This window comes from Phyllobates terribilis, unplaced genomic scaffold (genome assembly GCF_046119375.1).
Source record: "Phyllobates terribilis strain yellow unplaced genomic scaffold, ASM4611937v1 Scaffold_2__4_contigs__length_985480577, whole genome shotgun sequence".
Lineage (NCBI taxonomy): Eukaryota > Metazoa > Chordata > Amphibia > Anura > Dendrobatidae > Phyllobates > Phyllobates terribilis.
This window is the reverse complement of record NW_027362762.1, coordinates 5829941-5857158: the sequence shown is the minus strand read 5'-3', so window position 1 is coordinate 5857158 and position 27218 is coordinate 5829941. Positions and strand designations below refer to the sequence as shown.

At 45.1% G+C, this 27218-nt stretch overlaps 1 protein-coding gene across 2 annotated transcripts in view; it reads right to left on the bottom strand.

Moving 5' to 3' along the window:
- Positions 1-27218, bottom strand: part of SLCO2B1 (solute carrier organic anion transporter family member 2B1) — a 355225-nt gene that overhangs the window by 67044 nt on the left and 260963 nt on the right. For both annotated transcript variants that reach the window (XM_073661073.1, XM_073661072.1), the window contains exons 12-14: positions 19893-20062; positions 2074-2138; positions 768-888 (exon numbers count right to left, since the gene is read on the bottom strand). In XM_073661073.1, coding sequence (XP_073517174.1) covers positions 768-888; positions 2074-2138; positions 19893-20062 — 356 coding nt within the window. The remainder of the gene's footprint in view (positions 1-767; positions 889-2073; positions 2139-19892; positions 20063-27218) is intronic.

Here is a 27218-nt window from a genome sequence, read left to right as displayed (position 1 = left end):
CATAGGGGGCAGTATTATAGTAGTTATATTCTTGTACATAGGGGGCAGTATTATAGTAGTTATATTCTTGTACATAGGTGGCAGTATTATAGTAGTTATATTCTTGTACATAGGGGCAGTATTATATTAGTTATATTCTTGTACATAGGGGCAGTATTATAGTAGCTATATTCTTGTACATAGGGGGCAGTATTATAGTAGTTATATTCTTGTACATAGGAGCAGTATTATAGTAGTTATATTCTTGTACATAGGGGCAGTATTATAGTAGTTATATTCTTGTACATAGAGGGCAGTATTATAGTAGTTATATTCTTGTATATAGGAGCAGTATTATAGTAGTTATATTCTTGTACATAGGGGGCAGTATTATAGTAGTTATATTCTTGTACATAGGGGGCAGTATTATACTAGTTATATTCTTGTATATAGGAGCAGTATTATAGTAGTTATATTCTTGTACATAGGGGGCAGTATTATAGTAGTTATATTCTTGTACATAGGGGGCAGTATTATAGTAGTTATATTCTTGTACATAGGGGCAGTATTATAGTAGTTATATTCTTGTACATAGAGGCAGTATGATTTGATGTTCCTGTCTTCTACATGGGGGTTGGTTTCTAATTGTTTGGACTGTGAAATCCGTGCTCCATTGTAATTTATAATGGTAGGTTGTTTTCTACCTTGCGGTTTTTAAATGAACATCAATAATAATAATTCCTATCGTCTTGTGATTTTACCTCTCTGGATTTGGGGGGGTCACTTACCGTTGCCTCAGCAGATTGTTATTATAATATTGACAGGAGGCTTTGGCTCCACACTTCTTCCCCCATAGTATACATGTGCTGTCAATCATACTGCCAAACATCACGGGACCAGGCAGCCAAGCTGGAAAATAGGTATTGAAGTCATAAATTACCAGATTATTTATGAACTCTCTAGCTCATCGTCATCTTCTCAGCATCTGTTCCATTTATTAGGACCATACAATGAATATCTGCCAACTGAACGTCAATGACTCCCCTGAACACTAATGACTGGGACTCAGAACCACGTTACATCATTACTGGGATACTAAACCTCTGGATATTACGATTATACCACTGGACAGTAGGGTCTGATACAGAATACATAACATTTTTCGGGACTCAGACTCTAAACCACCAGATATTGATACTGGGACACTCAACTTCTGGACACAAATAAGTATGGTATATATTGATGGATGGAGACCACTAAACCAATGGACATCATAAACTGGGATCACTAAACTACTGAGCACCAGGATCCATGATACTGAGCCGCTCTACACAATGGATTAGGACACTAAACCACTGTACGCCAAGGACAGGCACTAAATCTCTGAACAACAGGGACTATAGGACACCAAATCACTGAACACTGGGGAATTGAGACACTAAGGCACTGGACATTATAGCCAAAAACACTAAACCACTGGAAACCAAGGACTGCGTCACTATACCACTTGGACTCCAGGGACTAGGACATTAAAGCACTGGATTCCAGGAACTAGGACACTAAACTGCAGCACACCAAAGACAAAGAAACTAAATTCATGGTCACCAGGGACTAAGACACCAAAACACTGGACACCTGGAACTAGGACATGAGAATACTAAGAACATGGAGCTGAGACACTAAGTTACTTGACGTAAGAGACTTTGACCCTTAAAAAGTGGACACCAGATACTGGAACTCTAAACCGTGGCACACCAAAGAAGAAGAAACTAAATTCATGGTAACCAGGGACTAAGACACCAAAACATTGGACATCAGAAATTAGGACATAAAAGCACCAGGCACAAGGAACTGAGACACTAAGTTATTAGACATAAGGTACTTGGATCCTTAACCACTGGATACTAGATACTGGACACTAAACCTGTGGTCCCATTTAAAGGGGACATACAGCATATCATGCCGTAGACCAGGGGCAGTTAGTATCACTGTCCCGGGGAGCCTTGTATGTTTAGTCAAATGTGTAAAGGTAATTGTCCAATGAAGCATCCACTGAGCGGTAATCGGGACAGAAGAAGTGAAGGATCTTCTTACCGAGGATCCTCAAAAGCATAAACTGTATCCCGATAGCCAAGGACTTTTCTGCTGCATTCACACTCCTGAAATATAGAACCAGAAATAAATATATCATAGATTCCCTGTAATGCATTTATATAAGCTGTAGAGATGAGCAGACTGATCGGAGGAGGATCGACTTCAAGTTAAACAATAATTTTCTGGGAGAAATACATTTTCTGGAACAATTTCAAGGGTGCCAACACTTTCGGCAATGATTATATATGTCTGTAATAGTTTAATATTAGGTCTGTAAGTGCCACTCGAATGCAACTGTTGGTTTCTAAGCATTTTTCAGTTAGATTAATTAATTAGAATGTGTCAGTTTAAAAAAGCTCCGAATGGGTTAAATAAAGTCCTAGGAGACCGAGCAGTCTGCTACACATATTATACTGACAACCAGAAGCTTTTCACTGTGGCCATTCAAGGAAAATGTATTTGTGTCAAATTGAATTATGGGGAAAATTCAATGAAGACAGATAATTCCAACTTCAAATGTTCCATTCAATCTCTAATCAGCAGAATAGTGAGTGCAGCTCTGGAGTATAATACAGGATGTAACTCAGGATCAGTAATGTAATGTATGTACACAGTGACTGCATCAGCAGAATAGTGAGTGCAGCTCTGGAGTATAATACAGGATGTAACTCGGGATCAGTAATGTAATGTATGTACACAGTGACTGCACCAGCAGCATACTGGGTGCAGCTCTGATCAGCTGCTAGTCAGTGTGCTGATTGCGGGTGTGGTGGCTGCAGATCCTGCTGTGAGCTCCTGATCTCTGAGAAACCAACACCTCTCCACCTGGGGACCTGCTCTCTCTCTCTTTCCCAGGGAGGGAGCGGGTTTCTGGGATGAGTGATGGAGCCAAGTCCCAGGCTTCTGCTTCCCGAACCAGGCCGGCGGGGGGCAGAAGAAACCAGCAACCGGCCTGCACATCAGAGGACTCGGGGGTGAGACGCTGCACCAGGAGTCGCAGCAATGTGGCTCCTACTCCCCCCGGGATTGTGGAGACCCCCAGAAGCCGCAAGGCTTCCAGCATGGAGGTAAAGCCTGACAGCGGCGTGCATGATGGCGCTCCTTCCGGAGGAAAGCGGAGTGCTCACGGAGGTGAGGCCGACCTCCCTGAAGGGAGGTGGGCGCTGCAGGGACCCCGGGAGTCTGTGTCCACCTATGCCTCCCGGGTCATGATCCACCTCCGTGAGTATGAAGATGCCAGTAAGCTCATCAGGAGGCTCCGGGAGGAGCTGCGCTGCACAAGCGCAAAAGCTGCGGGGGCCTCCAAACCAAGAAAGTCCAAGCTCAAAGCCGAGGTAAAAAGACTGAGCAGTGAAATTCATCTCCTGGAACTTAGGAAAGCTGACATCAGGGAGCAGAGTGGTCCTTTCAAAGAAAAACTTATAAATGAAGACCGCTTTAGAGAAATGGCTGATACCAGAGAGCAAAGGCAGATAGGGCTGCAGCCTGAGAGCCAGGTGGATGATGAGAGTGATGATGACCAGCAGGAAGCCCCACCTGGCAGCCTGCAAAGTCACCCGCAGGCCACGTGCAGCGAGCTCCCTGCAGGACAGGCGACAGTGACATCCGGTCGCAGTTCTGCCGGCTCTGGGGAGGACAGTGACAGCAGCGGCCAGGGAGGGGCGCTAATGGCGGAGATTAAGCTCCTGGAGTCCCCAGTGTGCCTCCAAAACTTCCATCTTGGTGACGATCTACCAGAAGAGGCACCTGGGGGCCACAAAAAGGCAAAGAAGACCAAGCCAAAGCTGCAGGAAGCGGTAAGATACGTATATGCCCCCCTCCCTGTACCCCCTGAGTTGGCGGCAGGCTCAGCTCGCTGTATAAGCCCCGTTGCCCAGCCCAGCCCGGGTTCTGCTGTGGATCCGGTGCAAAGGCGCGGGGAGATTACAGAGCGCGGTAGTGAGGCACAGAGCTCCGTCTCTGCTTGTAGTAGCGGGGACGCAGCAGGAGGTGCATCAGCCGAGAGGCTGGACAGTGAGGGCGGCCCGGCGTCGGGCGTTCCATCAGGCCACGATGCTGTGGTGCGCTCCTCAGTGGGAGGGGGGAGCAGCCCGGTGTCGGGGGCAGCTCCGGTAGCCTCGGCGCCTCTGAATGCTGTTGCCGCTGATCACTTAGTTAAGAAGCGGCGGCAGTGTGAGGGGGCTGTCGGGGCTGAGCGTTCCGGTCCTCCCACCAAAGTGCTATTTTGTGTTGGCGTCGCTGGTCCGGAAGATCCTGATGCTAAAGATCAGCGGCGCCTAACTGCAGCTAAAGATCAGCGGCACATTATACCAAATGCCAAACAGCGGAAATTACCGACCGATGATGTGGAGGGCACACATAAGACCGGGGGTGAGGTCGCCTCCAGTTCTATGGAGGTGACTGAGCCCCTTGTGCCTGATGCGGAGGTCAAAAGGTCATCCACCATTGTTACTGGTCCAGCAGGAATGAATGTGGTGGTGGAGGTGAATGAGGATAATTCATTGTCTAGTGGTGTGTTTGCTGGTTTGGTGGAGGGTGAGATGGAGGTGGGTAATGGTGATACTGTTGGGGCTGATGTGGTCACTGGTCCGGTTGCCCCCCCGGGGGTGGCAACACCTGTCCAGAGTTATGCCAGTGTCACCTCCGGGGCAAATAGGGCATCCTCCTCGTCTCCGGGCTTTGGGGACGGCATGTTGCAACGGCGCCTTCTGGAGGCTCTAAAGAAGGGGGAGAGATCACTAATGGTAGAGGGTCGAGAGGTTGATCTATCCTTCTGGATAGAGAGGCATGGCCTCGGGGCCTTCCGAGAGCAAAAAGGGGGAGATACAGTGTGGTCCCTCCCAACAGCCGGGCAAGGCAGTGTGCGTAGGAATGTGGTCCGTCTTCGGTGGAGGGGCAGTGATGCATGTCCGCCAAGGTCTAAAGTTGTGGAGCTCCTGCTGAGGATGGGCTTCAAGGCGATTGACATCTACGCCTTGATACATCCCTATTCCACGCCTGAGTTTGATGTCAGCTTTGTTCGGCCGGAGGGGCTTGAGCTCTTCTGGGCGAATTATGAGCTGGCAAAAAATGAGCCCGGCTGGCGAGACTTTGCCGTTCAGGCAGTGTCTCGCCAAAACCAGATCAAGAAAGTGACGAGTCGCTTTCTTGCTATGACATCATGACATGGCTTGGTCGGTATGGAGAGGTGGTGGAGATGCCAAAGAAAAACCACGACGAGTTTGGTATCTGGTCAGGGGCCTGGACGTTTATGGTAAAACTTAAGCGTTCAGGTGGTACGGTTGCCCACATTCCATCATCTGCCTTCCTGGGTAGGGATCGTATACTGGTCTTCTACCAGGGGCAACCGAAGCTCTGTCACAGGTGCGGCGACCCCACACACTTCAGTGCAAACTGCACCGTGCAGAAATGCGCGTTGTGTGGGGGTGTCGGCCATCTTGCCGCCTCTTGTGTGGAGATTAGGTGCCACCTGTGTGGTGAGTTAGGTCACCCATTCAGCCGTTGTCCTCGCTCCTTTGCTAATGCAGTCGAGACCCCGGTGGGAGTAAGCCGTGAGGCCGATTCTGCTGGGGAGGGGACTAGCAGGGGTGGGGGAGCTGAGGGGCCAGGGAAGAAAAGCAATAAAAAGACGCATGCCCAGCTGAGGCGTCTAGACAAGCGCAGACAGGAGAGGGAGCGGGGCGAGCCCCAGACTACCGGGGCAGCCCCTGTCCTGGATGCCAGTGTTGCTGCTGAGGCCCCAAGGGATGATGAGTTGGATGAGGAGGTCAGGAGGATCCACAGGGAGGAAACCGCCTCTGCCTCAGAATCCTCCCATTATGAAAGTATGGATGAGGATAATAAGCGGTGGCTAGAGAACAAGCGTAAGCTCGGCAACAAAAGAAGAAAAAGAAGGGAGATAAAACATCTTCTCCTGCTCTGACCAAGGTACCTAAGGAAGGTAAAACCGACTCCCCTCTGGTTGGTCTTTCTAACCGGTTCCAAGCCCTCCTCTGAGGAGGAGGCTGAGGGTGAGGTTCCGGCTTCAGCGGAGCTTACAGGGGGCGCCGAGTCTCCTTCTCCTGGGGATGCAAGGTCCTTGGGGGGAGGGACTGGCCCAGAGTCCGGAGACGAGGACGAGAAAAGAAGAAAAAATGTGGGAATGGACACCTCTGTGTCATTAAAGAGGGGGAAGGATTCATCCTCTGAGGCAGAGGATAAGGGGAGTGGTAAGAAGAAAGCCATCTAACTCAATCACCAATGATGGCGGTACCCACTCCGTTGACGCTGGCGTCCATTAATGTCGCCAGCATTAAGTCAAATATGGCTAGATTTGCGGCCTTTGATTTTCTCAGCCGGGTTGAAGCTGACATTTTCTTTTTGCAAGAGACCAGGCTGCCAAATATGGCAGAGGTGTTTATAGCTAAGAGGGAGTGGAGACTCGGGCCCTCCTATTGGTCTCTTGCGGCCGAGCCGTATAGCGGAGTGGCGGTCCTTTTTACCGCACCAGTAGAATGCCGACGGGTTATTGAGTTAGAAATGGGGAGGTGCCTGATATTAGATGTCCTCATGAAGGGACAGGAGCTTCGGCTCATTAACATTTATGGTCCCCAATCTAAATGGGACCGGAAGTGTCTCTTTATGAGGATCAAGCCCTACCTTTTTACGAGTCGGCAGGTCGTCTTTGGAGGGGACTTCAACACTGTTACGAGGCCCCGGGATAGAGGAGGTTCCAGAGACAAGCTGACTTATGATAGCGTCGCCCTTAATAGTATAGCTAGTGAGGCTCGTCTGGTGGATGTCCACATCCGGCACACCCCAGGCCACGAGGGGTTCACCTATCATAGAGGTAACTGTAGGTCCAGGATAGACAGGTTTTATTTAAAGGAGGAAGCCGTCTCTTCAGCAGTATCTGTTGTTGAGGTGGAGTTCTCCGATCACTGTTTGATTTTGTTTTCCCTGAATGTTACAGAGACCCCCCGGATGGGAAGAGGCTTTTGGAGGCTCAATTCGTCTCTCTTGGAAGAAGCGGAGATAAGACAGTCCTTAGAGGATTTTCTTCAGAGCCAGGTACCCTTACTGGATCTTTGTAGTAGTAAGTCAGAGTGGTGGGAGATGTTTAAGAAAAGGGTGGCGAGATTCTTCCGCCAGCTCTCGAGCCTCAGGAGCCTGGACCGGTATCGCCTGTATCAGGGCCTGAGGAGGAAACTCGAGCATCTTGTCTCAACTGGAGGTAACCGCGAGGAGATCTCCAGAGTGAAATCTTTGCTAATGAGGTGTCAGTATGATAGACACGCATCTTTGGTTTTTGAGAGGGATTACGGGAAGTACCGCTCGCCCGACCCTTACAGAAACTGCAAGATGTCAGTGAATAGTAAAGTTGTTACAGGACTGGTTGACACTGCGGGTTCCCTGAAAAGATCCAGATCAGGGATCCTGGAGGTCGTCAGATCCTTCTACTCGCACCTCTTGGGGAAGAGGGATCTGGATTGGGATGAGATGTCGGCTTTTCTGGCTGAAGCCGTCCCCGAACCAGGGGTAGACCCCTCTCTTGGTGTTTTGACAGAGATGATCAGGGAAGAGGAAGTTAAGTTGGCGATTGAAGGGCTTGCCCTAAAGAAATCTCCCGGTCCAGATGGCTTAATATCTGAATTCTATAAGACCTTTAAGGACGCCTTGGCTCCCCTCTTGACTGAGGTATTCAATGAGTGTCTTTCCTCAGGCACTCTGCCAAAGTCAATGAGGAGGTCTGCCCTGATCATCTTGTCAAAGGGTAAGGACCCATCTTGCATTGAGAATTGGCGTCCCATAGCGCTTCTCAATGCAGACAGGAAGGTTTTGGCAAAGGTGCTGTTTAATCGGCTGGTGAAATTTGCACCCCAGCTCCTTTCGGGGGCCCAGCATTGCTCTGTTCCGGGCGGCAGTACAATTAGTGCTGTACTCTGTGTTCGAGAGGCGGTGGAGCAGGGTAGGGCTGGTCACTGGAAGGGGTACATGCTGTCATTGGACCAGGCAAAAGCGTTTGATCGGGTTAATCATGAGTACCTCTGGTCTGTCCTTCTGAGATATGGCCTGCCGGGGGGATTCGTTGATTGGCTTAAGACCTTGTACGCTGGAGCAGAGAGTTTCCCGCTTGTGAACGGTTGGATTGGCAGCTCTTTTGAGGTCGGGTGTGGTGTTCGCCAGGGTTGTCCCTTGAGCCCGCTACTGTACGTGTTTGCGATTGACCCACTTCTTAGGAGGGTGGAGCGTGGACCGTTGGCTGGGATCGGAATGGACCGGGCAGCACCGGAAGCCACTCTGAGAGTGGTGGCGTATGCCGATGACGTCACCGTTTTTGTTTCCTCTGATGGGGAGGCAGAATGGCTGATGTCAGAGGTAAATCGCTACTCGGAGGCATCCGGGTCTAAAATCAACCGGGATAAGTGTGAGAGTCTCTGGTTGGGAGGAGGAGATCCTGGTTTTGATCTCCCGGACACCCTTCCAGAACCCAAAGTCTCTGCAAAAGTTCTTGGCATCGAATTTGGCCAGGGGGATTACCCCAAACAAAATTGGGACAGCAGGCTAGAGATCGCCACTCAGAAGGTGAACCAATGGAAGGGTTGGTCTTTGACCCTAAGGGAAAGGGTAAACCTGATCAAAACTTACCTGCTCCCTTTGCTGATCTATCTGGGCAGTGTGTGCATCTTGCCAGAGCCTCTCTGGACTCGGGTCTACAGTTTGTTTTTTCAACTGTTATGGGGGAATAGACTGAACCTGGTCAAGAGGGAGGTTACTTACCGTACGAGGAGACTAGGAGGGTTGGGTATGGTCAACCCTGTGGTATTCCTTGTGAATACCTTCATTAAGATCAATATTGCAAACCTCTGGAAAGAGAGGGCTCCTCCGTGGGTATTCTCCTGTAAGGGATGGTTTCAGCCTTTCTTCCAGGAATGGGAGACAGGAGGGCAAGTGAAGGATCTCCGCACACCGCATGGACATCTCACGGCTTACGCTACCGTGGTTCTGAAGGTAATTCGCCGGTGGGGTCTGGGAATGTGGGAGGTCAGGACTCTGCCAAGGAAGCTCCTTGACAAAAGGGTTCTGTTGACCCATTTTCAGAGGCCTCTGGCGCTCAGGGATTGCCCAAGTCGGGATCTTGGGGTGGGTCTGCATCTTTTGAATTCTATCAGGATCCCCTCGAAGGTTTGGGACTTGGCTTGGCGCTGCTTCCATGGGAAACTGTGTGTGAGGGACAATCTGAAGTGTAGGAGCTCTGAGGACAGGAACTGTCCTCGGGAGCATTGTTGTACCATGCTTGAAAGCATGGACCACTTCCTGCTTCGTTGTCCCTTTAACACAGAGGTGTACAACAGGGTGGGCACCTCCATTGGTTGGCCCCGGCTGGCCGGTCTCTCTTATGCGGAATGGGCCTATGGAGCATTTGGGGGCCTGGGTGGTCGGGACCGCTGCACCTTATTTCTAGTTAGCGCAGTGGTTAGGTATCACACGTGGAACGCACGGTGCTTAGTATCGACGCAGCGGAAAATCCTCCCAGTGGACGATGTGTTTAGGACCATACTCGGTGACCTGGTGAAGGTGCGTTCTCTGGAGTATGAGAGACTGGGTACACGGAGGGCCGCTCTCCTCTGGAGGGGCTTTTCTTTTAGTGTGCCCTAGTCTGGTCATCTCCTCTCCTGGTGGGGGGCTGCTGCTGACACCATAGATTTTTGTTTTATTGATCAGTAGACAGTGATGTAGGGCTGCAGGCGCCGAACTTGGGCTTTGTCAGTTGTGGTTATTGTATTGTTTGTTTCTGTATATATTGTATATATGGGTTTGGGTGGAGGTGTTAGGTTGGGTGGAGGGAAAAGGGGGGAGGTGGGTTCATCTTGTGGGACACTGGTTATTTGGGTGAAAAACTGGCACTGCCTGATCTGGCCTATGGACGTTGGACATGGACTGCGGCATGAGGCGCAGGACCAGCTCTCAGGTCAGTGCCGGGGAGGGACTGGTGGGCTCCAGTGTGGGGTTTTTTTTGTTTTGTCTTGTATATATTTGTATAGTTAGTATTTTATTTATTTAAAAAAAAAAAAAAAAAAAAAGAATGTATATATTAGTTTGTATATAATTTGTCGGTTATTGTTTATTATATTGTTATTATTTGTTTGGTAACCGGACCAGATGTCATGGTGTAGGTAGTTATTATTGTGTATATATGTATAATATGTGTGTGAGGAGAGAGGGAGCGGCTGGACCAGCAGAATAGTGAGTGCAGCTCTGGAGTATAATACAGGATGTAACTCAGGATCAGTAATGTAATGTATGTACACAGTGACTGCACCAGCAGAATAGTGAGTGCAGCTCTGGAGTATAATACAGGATGTAACTCAGGATCAGTAATGTACTGTATGTACACAGTGACTGCACCAGCAGAATAGTGAGTGCAGCTCTGGAGTATAATACAGGATGTAACTCAGGATCAGTAATATAATGTATGTACACAGTGACTGCACCAGCAGAATAGTGAGTGCAGCTCTAGAGTATAATACAGGAGGTAACTCAGGATCAGTAATGTAATGTATGTACACAGTGACTCCACCAGCAGAATAGTGAGTGCAGCTCTGGAGTATAATACAGGATATAACTCAGGATCAGTAATGTAATGTATGTACACAGTGACTGCACCAGCAGAATAGTGAGTGCAGCTCTGGAGTATAATACAGGATGTAACTCAGGATCAGTAATGTAATGTATGTACACAGTGACTGCACCAGCAGAATAGTGAGTGCAGCTCTGGAGTATAATACAGGATGCAAGTCAGGATCAGTAATGTAATGTATGTACACAGTGACTGCACCAGCAGAATAGTGAGTGCAGCTCTGGAGTATAATACAGGATGTAACTCAGGATCAGTAATGTAATGTATGTACACAGTGACTGCACCAGCAGAATAGTGAGTGCAGCTCTGGAGTATAATACAGGATGTAACTCAGGATCAGTAATATAATGTATGTACACAGTGACTGCACCAGCAGAATAGTGAGAGCAGCTCTGGAGTATAATACAGGATGTAACTCAGGATCAGTAATGTAATGTATGTACACAGTGACTCCACCAGCAGAATAGTGAGTGCAGCTCTGGGGTATAATACAGGATGTAACTCAGGATCAGTAATGTAATGTATGTACACAGTGGCTGCACCAGCAGAATAGTGAGTGCAGCTCTGGAGTATAATACAGGAGGTAACTCAGGATTAGTAATGTAATGTATGTACACAGTGACTGCACCAGCAGAATAGTGAGTGCAGCTCTGGAGTATAATACAGGATGTAACTCAGGATCAGTAATGTAATGTATGTACACAGTGACTGCACCAGCAGAATAGTGAGTGCAGCTCTGGAGTATAATACAGGATGTAACTCAGGATCAGTAATGTAATGTATGTACACAGTGACTGCACCAGCAGAATAGTGAGTGCAGCTCTGGAGTATAATACAGGATGTAACTCAGGATCAGTAATGTAATGTATGTACACAGTGACTGCACCAGCAGAATAGTGAGTGCAGCTCTAGAGTATAATACAGGAGGTAACTCAGGATCAGTAATGTAATGTATGTACACAGTGACTCCACCAGCAGAATAGTGAGTGCAGCTCTGGAGTATAATACAGGATATAACTCAGGATCAGTAATGTAATGTATGTACACAGTGACTGCACCAGCAGAATAGTGAGTGCAGCTCTGGAGTATAATACAGGATGTAACTCAGGATCAGTAATGTAATGTATGTACACAGTGACTGCACCAGCAGAATAGTGAGTGCAGCTCTGGAGTATAATACAGGATGCAACTCAGGATCACTAATGTAATGTATGTACACAGTGACTGCACCAGCAGAATAGTGAGTGCAGCTCTGGAGTATAATACAGGATGTAACTCAGGATCAGTAATGTAATGTATGTACACAGTGACTGCACCAGCAGAATAGTGAGTGCAGCTCTGGAGTATAATACAGGATGTAACTCAGGATCAGTAATGTAATGTATGTACACAGTGACTGCACCAGCAGAATAGTGAGAGCAGCTCTGGAGTATAATACAGGATGTAACTCAGGATCAGTAATGTAATGTATGTACACAGTGACTGCACCAGCAGAATAGTGAGTGCAGCTCTGGGGTATAATACAGGATGTAACTCAGGATCAGTAATGTAATGTATGTACACAGTGACTGCACCAGCAGAATAGTGAGTGCAGCTCTGGAGTATAATACAGGAGGTAACTCAGGATCAGTAATGTAATGTATGTACACAGTGACTGCATCAGCAGAATAGTGAGTGCAGCTCTGGGGTATAATACAGGATGTAACTCAGGATCAGTAATGTAATGTATGTACACAGTGACTGCACCAGCAGAATAGTGAGTGCAGCTCTGGAGTATAATACAGGATGTTACACAGGATCAGTAATGTAATGTATGTACAGTGACTGCACCAGCAGAATAGTGAGTGCAGCTCTGGAGTATAATACAGGATGTAACTCAGGATCAGTAATGTAATGTATGTACACAGTGACTGCACCAGCAGAATAGTGAGTGCAGCTCTGGAGTATAATACAGGATGTAACTCAGGATCAGTAATGTAATGTATGTACACAGTGACTGCACCAGCAGAATAGTGAGAGCAGCTATGGAGTATAATACAGGATGTAACTCAGGATCAGTAATGTAATGTATTTACACAGTGACTGCACCAGCAGAATAGTGAGTGCAGCTCTGGGGTATAATACAGGATGTAACTCAGGATCAGTAATGTAATGTATGTACACAGTGACTGCACCAGCAGAATAGTGAGTGCAGCTCTGGGGTATAATACAGGATGTAACTCAGGATCAGTAATGTAATGTATGTACACAGTGACTGCACCAGCAGAATAGTGAGTGCAGCTCTGGAGTATAATACAGGATGTAACTCAGGATCAGTAATGTAATGTATGTACACAGTGACTGCACCAGCAGAATAGTGAGTGCAGCTCTGGGGTATAATACAGGATGTAACTCAGGATCAGTAATGTAATGTATGTACACAGTGACTACACCAGCAGAATAGTGAGTGCAGCTCTGGAGTATAATACAGGATGTAACTCAGGATCAGTAATGTAATGTATGTACACAGTGACTGCACCAGCAGAATAGTGAGTGCAGCTCTGGAGTATAATAGAGGATGTTACTCAGGATCAGTAATGTAATGTATGTACACAGTGACTGCACCAGCAGAATAGTGAGTGCAGCTCTGGAGTATAATACAGGATGTAACTCAGGATCAATAATGTAATGTATGTACATAGTGACTGCACCAGCAGAATAGTGAGTGCAGCTCTGGAGTATAATACAGAATGTAACTCAGGATCAGTAATGTAATGTATGTACACAGTGACTGCACCAGCAGAATAGTGAGTGCAGCTCTGGAGTATAATACAGGATGTAACTCAGGATCAGTAATGTAATGTATGTACACAGTGACTGCACCAGCAGAATAGTGAGTGCAGCTCTGGAGTATAATACAGGACGTAACTCAGGATCAGTAATGTAATGTATGTACACAGTGACTGCACCAGCAGAATAGTGAGTGCAGCTCTGGAGTATAATACAGGATGTTACTCAGGATCAGTAATGTAATGTATGTACACAGTGACTGCACCAGCAGAATAGTGAGTGCAGCTCTGGAGTATAATACAGGAGGTAACTCAGGATCAGTAATGTAATGTATGTACATAGTGACTGCAACAGCAGAATAGTGAGTGCAGCTCTGGAGTATAATACAGGCTGTTACTCAGGATCAGTAATGTAATGTATGTACACAGTGACTGCACCAGCAGAATAGTGAGTGCAGCTCTGGAGTATAATACAGGATGTAACTCAGGATCAGTAATGTATGTACACAGTGACTGCACCAGCAGAATAGTGAGTGCAGCTCTGGAGTATAATACAGGATGTTACTCAGGATCAGTAATGTAATATATGTACACAGTGACTGCACCAGCAGAATAGTGAGTGCAGCTCTGGAGTATAATACAGGATGTAACTCAGGATCAGTAATGTAATGTATGTACACAGTGACTGCACCAGCAGAATAGTGAGTGCAGCTCTGGAGAATAATACAGGAGGTAACTCAGGATCAGTAATGTAATGTATGTACACAGTGACTCCACCAGCAGAATAGCAGAATAGTGAGTGCAGCTCTGGAGTATAATACAGGATGTTACTCAGGATCAGTAATGTAATGTATGTACACAGTGACTGCACCAGCAGAATAGTGAGTGCAGCTCTGGAGTATAATACAGGATGTAACTCAGGATCAATAATGTAATGTATGTACACAGTGACTGCACCAGCAGAATAGTGAGTGCAGCTCTGGAGTATAATACAGGATGTTACTCAGGATCAGTAATGTAATGTATGTACACAGTGACTGCACCTGCAGAATAGTGAGTACAGCTCTGGAGTATAATACAGGATGTAACTCAGGATCAGTAATGTAATGTATGTACACAGTGACTCCACCAGCAGAATAGTGAGTGCAGCTCTGGAGTATAATACAGGATATAACTCAGGATCAGTAATGTAATGTATGTACACAGTGACTGCACCAGCAGAATAGTGAGTGCAGCTCTGGAGTATAATACAGGATGTAACTCAGGATCAGTAATGTAATGTGTGTACACAGTGACTGCACCAGCAGAATAGTGAGTGCAACTCTGGAGGATAATACAGGAGGCAACTCAGGATCCGTAATGTAATGTATGTACACAATGACTCCACCAGCAGAATAGTGGGTGCAGCTCTGGAGTATAATACAGGATGTAACTCAGGATCAGTAATGTAATGTGTGTACACAGTGACTGCACCAGCAGAATAGTGAGTGCAGCTCTGGAGTATAATACAGGATGTAACTCAGGATCAGTAATGTAATGTATGTACACAGTGACTGCACCAGCAGAATAGTGAGTGCAGCTCTGGAGTATAATACAGGATGTAACTCAGTATCAGTAATGTAATGTATGTACACAGTGACTGCACCAGCAGAATAGTGAGTGCAGCTCTGGAGTATAATACAGGATGTAACTCAGGATTAGTAATGTATTATATGTACATAGTGACTGCACCAGCAGAATAGTGAGTTCAGCTCTGGAGTATAATACAGGAAGTAACTCCGGATCAGTAATGTAATGTATGTACACAGTGACTGCACCAGCAGAATAGTGAGTGCAGCTCTGGAGTATAATACAGGATGTAACTCAGTATCAGTAATGTAATGTATGTACACAGTGACTGCACCAGCAGAATAGTGAGTGCAGCTCTGGAGTATAATACAGGATGTAACTCAGGATTAGTAATGTAATATATGTACATAGTGACTGCACCAGCAGAACAGTGAGTGCAGCTCTGGAGTATAATACAGGATGTAACTCAGGATTAGTAATGTATGTACACAGTGACTGCACCAGCAGAATAGTGAGTGCAGCTCTGGAGTATAATACAGGTAATAACTCAGGATCAGTAATGTAATGTATGTACACAGTGACTGCACCAGCAGAATAGTGAGTGCAGCTCTGGAGTATAATACAGGATATAACTCAGTATCAGTAATGTAATGTATGTACACAGTGACGGCACCAGCAGAATAGTGAGTGCAGCTCTGGAGTATAATACAGGATGTAACTCAGTATCAGTAATGTAATGTATGTACACAGTGACGGCACCAGCAGAATAGTGAGTGCAGCTCTGGAGTATAATACAGGATATAACTCAGGATCAGTAATGTAATGTATGTACACAGTGACTCCACCAGCAGAATAGTGAGTGCAGCTCTGGAGTATAATACAAGATATAACTCAGGATCAGTAATGTAATGTATGTACACAGTGACTGCACCAGCAGAATAGTGGGTGCAGCTCTGGAGTATAATACAGGATGTAACTCAGGATTAGTAATGTAATGTATGTACACAGTGACTGCACCAGTAGAATAGTGAGTGCAGCTCTGGAGTATAATACAAGATGTAACTCAGGATCAGTAATGTAATGTATGTACACAGTCACTGCACCAGCAGAATAGTGAGTGCAGCTCTGGAGTATAATACAGGATGTAACTCAGGATTAGTAATGTAATGTATGTACACAGTGACTGCACCAGCAGAATAGTGAGTGCAGCTCTGGAGTATAATACAGGATGTAACTCCGGATCAGTAATGTAATGTATGTACACAGTGACTGCACCAGCAGAATAGTGAGTGCAGCTCTGGGGTATAATACAGGATATAACTCGGGATCAGTAATGTAATGTATGTACACAGTGACTGCAAGAGCAGAATAGTGAGTGCAGCTCTGGAGGATAATACAGGAGGTAACTCAGGATCAGTAATATAATGTATGTACACAGTGACTGCACCAGCAGAATAGTGAGTGCAGCTCTGGAGTATAATACAGGATGTAACTCCGGATCAGTAATGTAATGTATGTACACAGTGACTGCACCAGCAGAATAGTGAGTGCAGCTCTGGGGTATAATACAGGATATAACTCGGGATCAGTAATGTAATGTATGTACACAGTGACTGCAAGAGCAGAATAGTGAGTGCAGCTCTGGAGTATAATACAGGAGGTAACTCAGGATCAGTAATGTAATGTATGTACACAGTGACTCCACCAGAATAATAGTGGGTGCAGCTCTGGAGTATAATACAGGATGTAACTCAGGATTAGTAATGTAATGTATGTACACAGTGATTGCACCAGCAGAATAGTGAGTGCAGCTCTGGAGTATAATACAGGATATAACTCATTATCAGTAATGTAATGTATGTACACAGTGACTGCACCAGCAGAATAGTGAGTGCAGCTCTGGAGTATAATACTGGATATAACTCAGGATTAGTAATGTAATGTATGTACACAGTGACTGCACCAGCAGAATAGTGAGTGCAGCTCTGGAGTATAATACAGGATATAACTCAGGATCAGTAATGTAATGTATGTACACAGTGACTCCACCAGCAGAATAGTGGGTGCAGCTCTGTAGTATAATACAGAATGTAACTCAGGATTAGTAATGTAATGTATGTACACAGTGACTGCACCAGCAGAATAGTGAGTACAGCTCTGGAGTATAATACAGGATATAACTCAGGATCAGTAATGTAATGTATGTACACAGTGACTGCACCAGCAGAATAGTGAGTGCAGCTCTGGAGTATAATACAGGATGTAACTCAGGATTAGTAATGTAATGTATGTACACAGTGACTGCACCAGCAGAATAGTGAGTGCAGCTCTGGAGTATAATACAGGATATAACTCAGGATCAGTAATGTAATGTATGTACACAGTGACTCCACCAGCAGAATAGTGGGTGCAGCTCTGGAGTATAATACAGGATGTAACTCAGGATTAGTAATGTAATGTATGTACACAGTGACTGCACCAGCAGAATAGTGAGTGCAGCTCTGGAGTATAATACAGGATATAACTCAGTATCAGTAATGTAATGTATGTACACAGTGACTGCTCCAGCAGAATAGTGAGTGCAGCTTTGGAGTATAATACAGGATGTAACTCAGGATCAGTAATGTAATGTATGTACACATTGACTGCACCAGCAGAATAGTGAGTGCAGCTCTGGAGTATAATACAGGATATAACTCAGGATCAGTAATGTAATGTATGTACACAGTGACTGCACCAGCAGAATAGTGAGTGCAGCTTTGGAGTATAATACAGGATGTAACTCAGGATCAGTAATGTAATGTATGTACACATTGACTGCACCAGCAGAATAGTGAGTGCAGCTCTGGAGTATAATACTGGATATAACTCAGGATCAGAATTGTAATGTATGTACACAGTGACTGCACCAGCAGAATAGTGAGTGCAGCGCTGGAGTATAATACAGGATATAACTCAGGATCAGTAATGTAATGTATGTACACAGTGACTCCACCAGCAGAATAGTGGGTGCAGCTCTGGAGTATAATACAGAATGTAACTCAGGATTAGTAATGTAATGTATGTACACAGTGACTGCACCAGCAGAATAGTGAGTGCAGCTCTGGAGTATATTGCAGGATATAACTCAGGATCAGTAATGTAATGTATGTACACAGTGACTGCACCAGCAGAATAGTGAGTGCAGCTCTGGAGTATAATACAAGATGTAACTCAGGATCAGTAATGTAATGTATGTACACAGTGACTGCACCAGCAGAACAGTGAGTGCAGCTCTGGAGTATAATACATGATGTATCTCAGGATCAGTAATGTAATGTATGTACACAGTGACTCCACCAGCAGAATAGTGAGTGCAGCTCTGGAGTATAATACAGGATGTAACTCAGGATCATTAATGTAATGTATGTACACAGTGACTGCACCAGCAGAATAGTGAGTGCAGCTCTGGAGTATAATACAGGATGTAACTCAGGATTAGTAATGTAATGTATGTACACAGTGACTGCACCAGCAGAATAGTGAGTGCAGCTCTGGAGTATAATACAGGATGTAACTCAGGATCAGTAATGTAATGTATGTACACAGTGACTACACCAGCAGAATTGTGAGTGCAGCTCTGGAGTATAATACAGGATGTAACTCTGGATCAGTAATGTAATGTATGTACACAGTGACTACACCAGCAGAATAGTGAGTGCAGCTCTGGAGTATAATACAGGATGTAACTCAGGATCAGTAATGTAATGTATGTACACAGTGACTGCACCAGCAGAATAGTGAGTGCAGCTCTGGAGTATAATACAGGATGTAACTCAGGATTAGTAATGTAATGTATGTACACAGTGACTGCACCAGCAGAATAGTGAATGCAGCTCTGGAGTATAATACAGGATGTAACTCAGGATCAGTAATGTAATGTATGTACACAGTGACTGAACCAGCAGAATACCGAGTGCAGCTCTGGGGTATAATACAGGGTATAACTCAGTATCAGTAATGTAATGTATGTACACAGTGACTGCACCAGCAGAATAGTGAGTGCAGCTCTGGAGTATAATACAGGATGTAACTCAGGATCAGTAATGTAATGTATGTACACAGTGACTGCACCAGCAGAATAGTGAGTGCAGCTCTGGGGTATAATACAGGAGGTAACTCAGGATCAGTAATGTACTGTATGTACACAGTGACTGCACCAGCAGAATAGTGAGTGCAGCTCTGGAGTAAAATACAGGAGGTAACTCAGGATCAGTAATGTAATGTATGTACACAGTGACTGCACCAGCAGAATAGTGAGTGCAGCTGTGGAGTATAATACAGGAGGTAACTCAGGATCAGTAATGTAATGTATGTACACAGTGACTGCACCAGCAGAATAGTGAGTGCAGCTCTGGAGTATAATACAGGATGTAACTCAGGATCAGTAATGTAATGTATGTACACAGTGACTGCACCAGCAGAATAGTGAGTGCAGTTCTGGAGTATAATACAGGATGTAACTCAGGATCAGTAATGTAATGTATGTACACAGTCACTGCACCAGCAGAATAGTGAGTGCAGCTCTGGAGTATAATACAGGACGTAACTCAGGATCAGTAATGTAATGTATGTACACAGTGACTGCACCAGCAGAATAGTGAGTGCAGCTCTGGAGTATAATACAGGACGTAACTCAGGATCAGTAATGTAATGTATCTACACAGTGACTGCACCAGCAGAATAGTGAGTGCAGCTCTGGAATATGATTCAAGATGTAATTAACAGCAGTTGTTTGAGTAATGTTGTGAATCTATATAATCACTCCCATAACAAACTATAATATTTTTTTTACGAGCTGCCCCTTATAGTCATATCTCTACCGAAGTATGAGCATGAACGATGGCGTCTGGGATGTGCCGGCGAGAGTCGCTGCCAGGCAGGACAGGACCATGAAGGGCAGGAAGAGATGGTAGCAGCGGCTTCCACATGACCCCGGAGCGGCTGAGCTGCCGGATCCTGGAGATGTTATACAGCGGCACCCGGTGTAGTTCTGCAACCAAGAGAGCAACAAACACGTCTGTTACAGTTTATACTCCGCGTATCACTCATCTATTTACAACAATGCAGGTTTTCTCCGTCTTTTCCATTGCGGTGAGATATTACATTACGGTTAATCCTCATCTATGAATGATTACTTTGTTACAGGTATTTGTTATCTTGGAATGTAAATACTGAGAACCCTCCTTACACAATTACTTAGTGACTCGGCTCCTTCAGTCTTAAATACATAAAGGAGTTATCTCATGAGTACAGTTCTTTCCTTGCACCTCGCTTCCTCTGCAGCTGCCCCAGTAGAATCCTTCCTTAATGATCATTGGGGATTTTACCAGCCGGGCTGCGGTGATTATGTGATCACACAGTCCTCTATCTTGATAGACGTTGTTGCCTTTGTTATCCAACATGGCAGGCAACATGGCTGCTATGGGGCCCGCGAGCCGGGGAGCCCGGTGCCAGGAGGGAGTGTCAGCTGACGCTCCCTCTGCCATCATTCCCCCTCTGACTTTTCAATGCAGCGAGCGCGATGACATCACAACATGGCGCCAGCTGTGTTTAGATGTGCGGGTGCTTCACAGCACTCACTGCAGAGACCGGATCAGCGGGGGAACAAGGAGTAGAGGAGAGTATTGTATTTTTTTTAATATCAATGAGTAAATTGTGGTGGCCATAATACTGTAAAGAGGACTATGGGGAGTGCATTATACTGTATAGAGGACTATGGGGAGTGCAGTATACTATATGGAGGACTATGGGGAGTGCATTATACTATATGGAGGACTATGGGGAGTGCAGTATACTATATGGAGGACTATGGGGAGTGCATTATACTGTATAGAGGACTATGGGGAGTGCAGTATACTATATGGAGGACTATGGGTAGTGCATTATACTGTATAGAGGACTATGGGGAGTGCAGTATACTATATGGAGGACTATGGGGAGTGCATTATACTGTATAGAGGACTATGGGGAGTGCAGTATACTATATGGAGGACTATGGGGAGTGCATTATACTATATGGAGGACTATGGGGAGTGCAGTATACTATATGGAGGACTATGGGGAGTGCATTATACTATATGGAGGACTATGGGGAGTGCAGTATACTATATGGAGGACTATGGGGAGTGCATTATACTGTATAGAGGACTATGGGGAGTGCAGTATACTATATGGAGGACTATGGGTAGTGCATTATACTGTATAGAGGACTATGGGGAGTGCAGTATACTATATGGAGGACTATGGGGAGTGCATTATACTGTATAGAGGACTATGGGGAGTGCAGTATACTATATGGAGGACTATAGGGAGTGCATTATACTGTATGGAGGACTATGGGGAGTGCATTATACTATATGGAGTACTATGGGGAGTGCATTATACTGTATAGAGGACTATGGGGAGTGCATTATACTGTATAGAGGACTATGGGGAGTGCAGTATACTATATGGAGGACTATGGGGAGTGCATTATACTGTATAGAGGACTATGGAGAGTGCATTATACGGTATAGAGGACTATGGGGAGTGCAGTATACTATATGGAGTACTTTGGGGAGTGCATTATACTGTATAGAGGACTATGGAGAGTGCATTATACGGTATAGAGGACTATGGGGACTGCATTATACTGTATAGAGGACTATGGGGAGTGCATTATACTGTATAGAGGACTATGGGGAGTGCAGCATACTATATGGAGGACTATGGGGAGTGCAGTATACTGTATAGAGGACTATGGGGAGTGCAGTATACTGTATAGAGGACTATGGGGAGTGCAGTATACTGTATAGAGGACTATGGGGAGTGCATTATACTGTATAGAGGACTATGGGGAGTGCAGTATTCTGTATAGAGGAATATGGGGAGTGCATTATACTGTATAGAGGACTATGGTGAGTGCAGTATACTATATGGAGGACTATGGGGAGTGCATTATACTATATGGAGGACTGTGGGGAGTGCATTATACTATATGGAGGACTATGGGGAGTGCATTATACTATATGGAGGACTGTGGGGAGTGCATTATACTATATGGAGGACTATGAGGTGCATTATACCAAATGGAGGACTATGGGGAGTGCAATATACTGTATAGAGGACTATGGGGAGTGCAGTATACTATATGGAGGACTATGGGGAGTGCAGTATACTATATGGAGGACTATGAGGAGTGCATTATACTATATGGAGGACTATGGGGAGTGCAGTATACTATATGGAGAACTATGGGAAGTGCATTATACTATATGGAGGACTATGGGGAGTGCATTATACTATATGGAGGACTATGGGGAGTACATTATTCTATATGAAGGACTATGGGGAGTGCATTATACTGTATAGAGGACTATGGGGAGTGCAGTATACTATATGGAGGACTATGGGGAGTGCATTATACTGTATAGAGGACTATGTGGAGCCATTATACTGTATGGTGGACTTTGTAGGGCCATTATACTGTATGGAGGACTATGTGGGGCCCATTATACTGTATGGAGGACTATGTGGGGCCATTATACTGTATAGAGGACTATGGGGAGTGCATTATACTGTATAGAGAACTATGGGGAGTGCATTATACTATATGGAGTACTATGGGGAGTGAATTATACTGTATAGAGGACTATGGGGAGTGCATTATACTATATGGAGGACTATGAGGAGTGCATTATACTATATGGAGGACTATGGGGAGTGCATTATACTGTATAGAGGACTATTGGGAGTGCAGTATACTATATGAAGGACTATGGGGAGTGCATTATACTGTATAGAGGACTATGGGGAGTGCAGTATACTATATGGAGGACTATAGGGAGTGCATTATACTATATGGAGGACTATGGGGAGTGCATTATACTATATGGAGTACTATGGGGAGTGCATTATACTGTATAGATGACTATGGGGAGTGCATTATACTGTATAGAGGACTATGGGGAGTGCATTATACTGTATAGAGGACTATGGGGAGTGCAGTATACTATATGGAGGACTATGGGGAGTGCATTATACTGTATAGAGGACTATGGAGAGTGCATTATACGGTATAGAGGACTATGGGGAGTGCAGTATACTATATGGAGGACTATGGGGAGTGCATTATACTGTATAGAGGACTATGGAGAGTGCATTATACGGTATAGAGGACTATGGGGACTGCATTATACTGTATAGAGGACTATGGGGAGTACATTATACTGTATAGAGGACTATGGGGAGTGCAGCATACTATATGGAGGACTATGGGGAGTGCAGTATACTGTATAGAGGACTATGGGGAGTGCAGTATACTGTATAGAGGACTATGGGGAGTGCAGTATACTGTATAGAGGACTATGGGGAGTGCAGTATACTGTATAGAGGACTATGGGGAGTGCAGTATACTGTATAGAGGACTATGGGGAGTGCATTATACTGTATAGAGGACTATGGGGAGTGCAGTATACTGTATAGAGGAATATGGGGAGTGCATTATACTGTATAGAGGACTATGGGGAGTGCAGTATACTATATGGAGGACTATGGGGAGTGCATTATACTATATGGAGGACTGTGGGGAGTGCATTATACTATATGGAGGACTATGGGGAGTGCATTATACTATATGGAGGACTGTGGGGAGTGCATTATACTATATGGAGGACTATGAGGTGCATTATACCAAATGGAGGACTATGGGGAGTGCAATATACTGTATAGAGGACTATGGGGAGTGCAGTATACTATATGGAGGACTATGGGGAGTGCAGTATACTATATGGAGGACTATGAGGAGTGCATTATACTATATGGAGGACTATGGGGAGTGCAGTATACTATATGGAGAACTATGGGAAGTGCATTATACTATATGGAGGACTATGGGGAGTGCATTATACTATATGGAGGACTATGGGGAGTACATTATTCTATATGAAGGACTATGGGGAGTGCATTATACTATATGGGGGACTATGGGGAGTACATTATACTATATGGAGGACTATGGGGAGTGCATTATACTATATGGAGGACTATGGGGAGTACATTATACTATGTGGAGGACAATAAGGAGAGCATTATACTATGTGGATGACTATGCAGAGTGCATAATACTGAATGGAAGACTATGGGGTGCATTATACTGCATGGAGGACTATGCAGAGTGCAGTATACTCTATGGAGGATTATGGGGGTGCATTTTACTGTATCGTCTATGGAGGACTATGGGGTGTGCGTTATACTGTATGAAGGACTATGGGGTGCATTATACTGCATGGTTTTTGTGGAGGACATAATACATACATAACTATAATACATCTGTCTGTTACAATTGCATCAAGTCTAGCCAATCCTTAGTCGGGTAAGCAGTCTAAACTTTAAACTGATATATTGAAACAAACCAGATCAAGTCACTAAATGATTCAGGAATCTACTATCAGGAATGGGGTTGTGCCTTTAATACCCCGATACAAACATCACACGTGTAGGATGTATAATCTGTGGAGAATGAGCAGCAGCCGGGACATAGTATTACACTCATGTTTTGTGTTTATTTTGAAATTATCTTTATTGACAAATAGCGACAAGTGATTACAGTAATGGAAACTTATTCGCGGAAGATAATGGGATTTTCTTGGTAATGTTTGTTTCATTATTGGACTCATTGTGCATTTGCAGGAGGACATGTTATATTTTATATTAGTGTGTTGTTATATTGTTGTAGATAATTAATAATGAAAGGATTGTAGGAGGTAAATACAGTCAGTGTCTATCATCCTGAAATGGCTGATAACAGAAAGAAACTAATTTTATTCCCTCGTTTTACAGTCGCCTCTCCCCAGTAATGGCTGATAACAGAGAGTAATAGATTGTAGGTCTTTTTTTATTTATAGAAGAATTACAAAGTTACAAGTTACAAAGTTTATAAGGCCGAAAAAAGACAAGCGTCCATCCAGTTCAGCCTATTACTTGTGCACTGCAGCTATTCCGCAGCGTTGATCCAGGGGAAGAAAAAAAAAAAAAAAAGAATACGTTACATGACACAACAATAATACATTACAGGACACAAAACATAAGAACAAAACTGCAGAACAAGACGACAAAAACCCGACACAAATCTAAGCAAAATAAATCAAACAGAAAGGGGAGAAGATTCGACCTACTGAGGGAACAAAAAAAAAAAAAATTTGAAAATTAAAGAAACAAAATAACCATCACCACAGGAATATATACATATACTTTTTTTTATAAACAATAAATAAATATAAAACCTATAAAACCTCCGGCCCAGCTTCATTCATACTACTATATACAATCCCACACAACGCTCACACCGTCCTATATACACATAAAACACCGTCCTATATACAAGATTATATACAATAAAACACTAAACCTAATATAATGTATATACAACCGGACACTAACACTAACCTACTGGTCCCACTGCCTGACCTTACAGTCACCCCCTTACCGCACCTCATTCACACCACAGAAAACCAAAAATAACAATATATACAATAGTGACATGGACTTTTTTTTTAAATTTATTTATTTATTTTTTTTATATATATATAAAACACAGACCTACACTAACTTTCCCACCACCCCTGATCCAGCTCTGGCCACAAAGTTCAAGATTAGGCCCCAAAGTTTTTCCCCAGACGGGGCCTAGGCCAGGCCAGATCAGTCCTCTTATCACTGCTGATGAAAACCCCCCAAATCCCCCACCCAACCTAACAAAAAACCCCTATTATACATTATATACAATATATACAGAACACAACCTACACACTCACCATCCAAGGCTCAAGTTCGATGCCGGCAAACCTTCTATTCAGGAGACAGAAATACAAAACAACAATCTAGGGTGGAAAGACATCAGCCCACCACCAGGATATAGGAGTACTACCGGACTAAGGCACCCTGAAGGAAAAGCCCCTCCAGAGACGGGCCGCCCTCCGGGCACACAGTCCTTCATACTCCAGAGAACGTACCTTCACCAGGTCACCTAGGATGTTCCTACAGACTTCATCTACATGGAGGATTTTACTCTGCGTCGAGACTAAAACTCGTGCGTTCCACGTGAAATACCTCACCACTGCGCTGACTATGAATAAAGTGTCTCGGTCCCTTCTCCCAAGGTCTCTGAACGCTCCATAGGCCCACCCGGCGTAGGACAGAGTAGCCAGCCGCGGCCAACCGATGGAAGCCTCCACCCTGTTGTACACCTCTGTATTAAAGGGACAATGAAGCAGGAAGTGCTCCATGCTTTCCAGGACGTTAGCACAAGCCTCACGGGGACAATTCCTGTCCTCGGAGCTCCTGTACTTCAAATTGTCCCTCATATACAACTTACCATGGAAGCAGCGCCAAGTCAAGTCCCAGTACTTCTTGGGGATCCTGCTAGAATTTAACAAACTCAACCCAACCTCCAGATCCCGACTTGGGCAGTCTTTGAGGACCAATGGACTCTGAAAATGAGAAAGCAGACCCTCATATCGAGGAGTTTCCTCGGGAGGGACCTCACCTCCCACATTCCCAGACCCCACCGGCGGATCATTTTCAGAACTGGGGTAACGTAAGCCGAGAGATGCCCGTGTGGTGTGCGAAGATCCTTCAATCTTCACCCTGTCTCCCATTCCTGGAAGAAAGGCTGAAACCATCCCTTGCAGGAGAATACCCACGTAGGAGCCCTCTCTTTCCAGAGGTTTGCCACATTCACTTTCAAGAAGGTGTTCACTAGGAACACCACGGGGTTCACCCTATTCAACCCCCCTAGTCTCCTCGTGCAGTAAGTGACCTCCCGCTTGACTAGGTTCAGTCTGTACCTCCATAACATCTGGAAGAACAGACTGTAGACCCGTGTCCAGAGAGGCTCTGGCAAGACACAGACGCTGCCCAGGTAGATTAGCAAGGGGAGCAGGAAAGCTTTGCACAGGCCAACCCTTTCCCTCAGGGTCAAAGACCAACCCCTCCATTGGTCCACTCTTTGGGCGACACCTTTAATTCTGCCTTCACAGTTTTTCGTGGGGTAATCACCCTGGCCGAATTCGATGCCCAGGACTTTGGCATGTTCTTGGGGTTCGGGGAGGGTGTCCGGAAGATCAAACCCGGGATCTCCGCCTCCCAGCCAGAGACTCTCACACTTATCC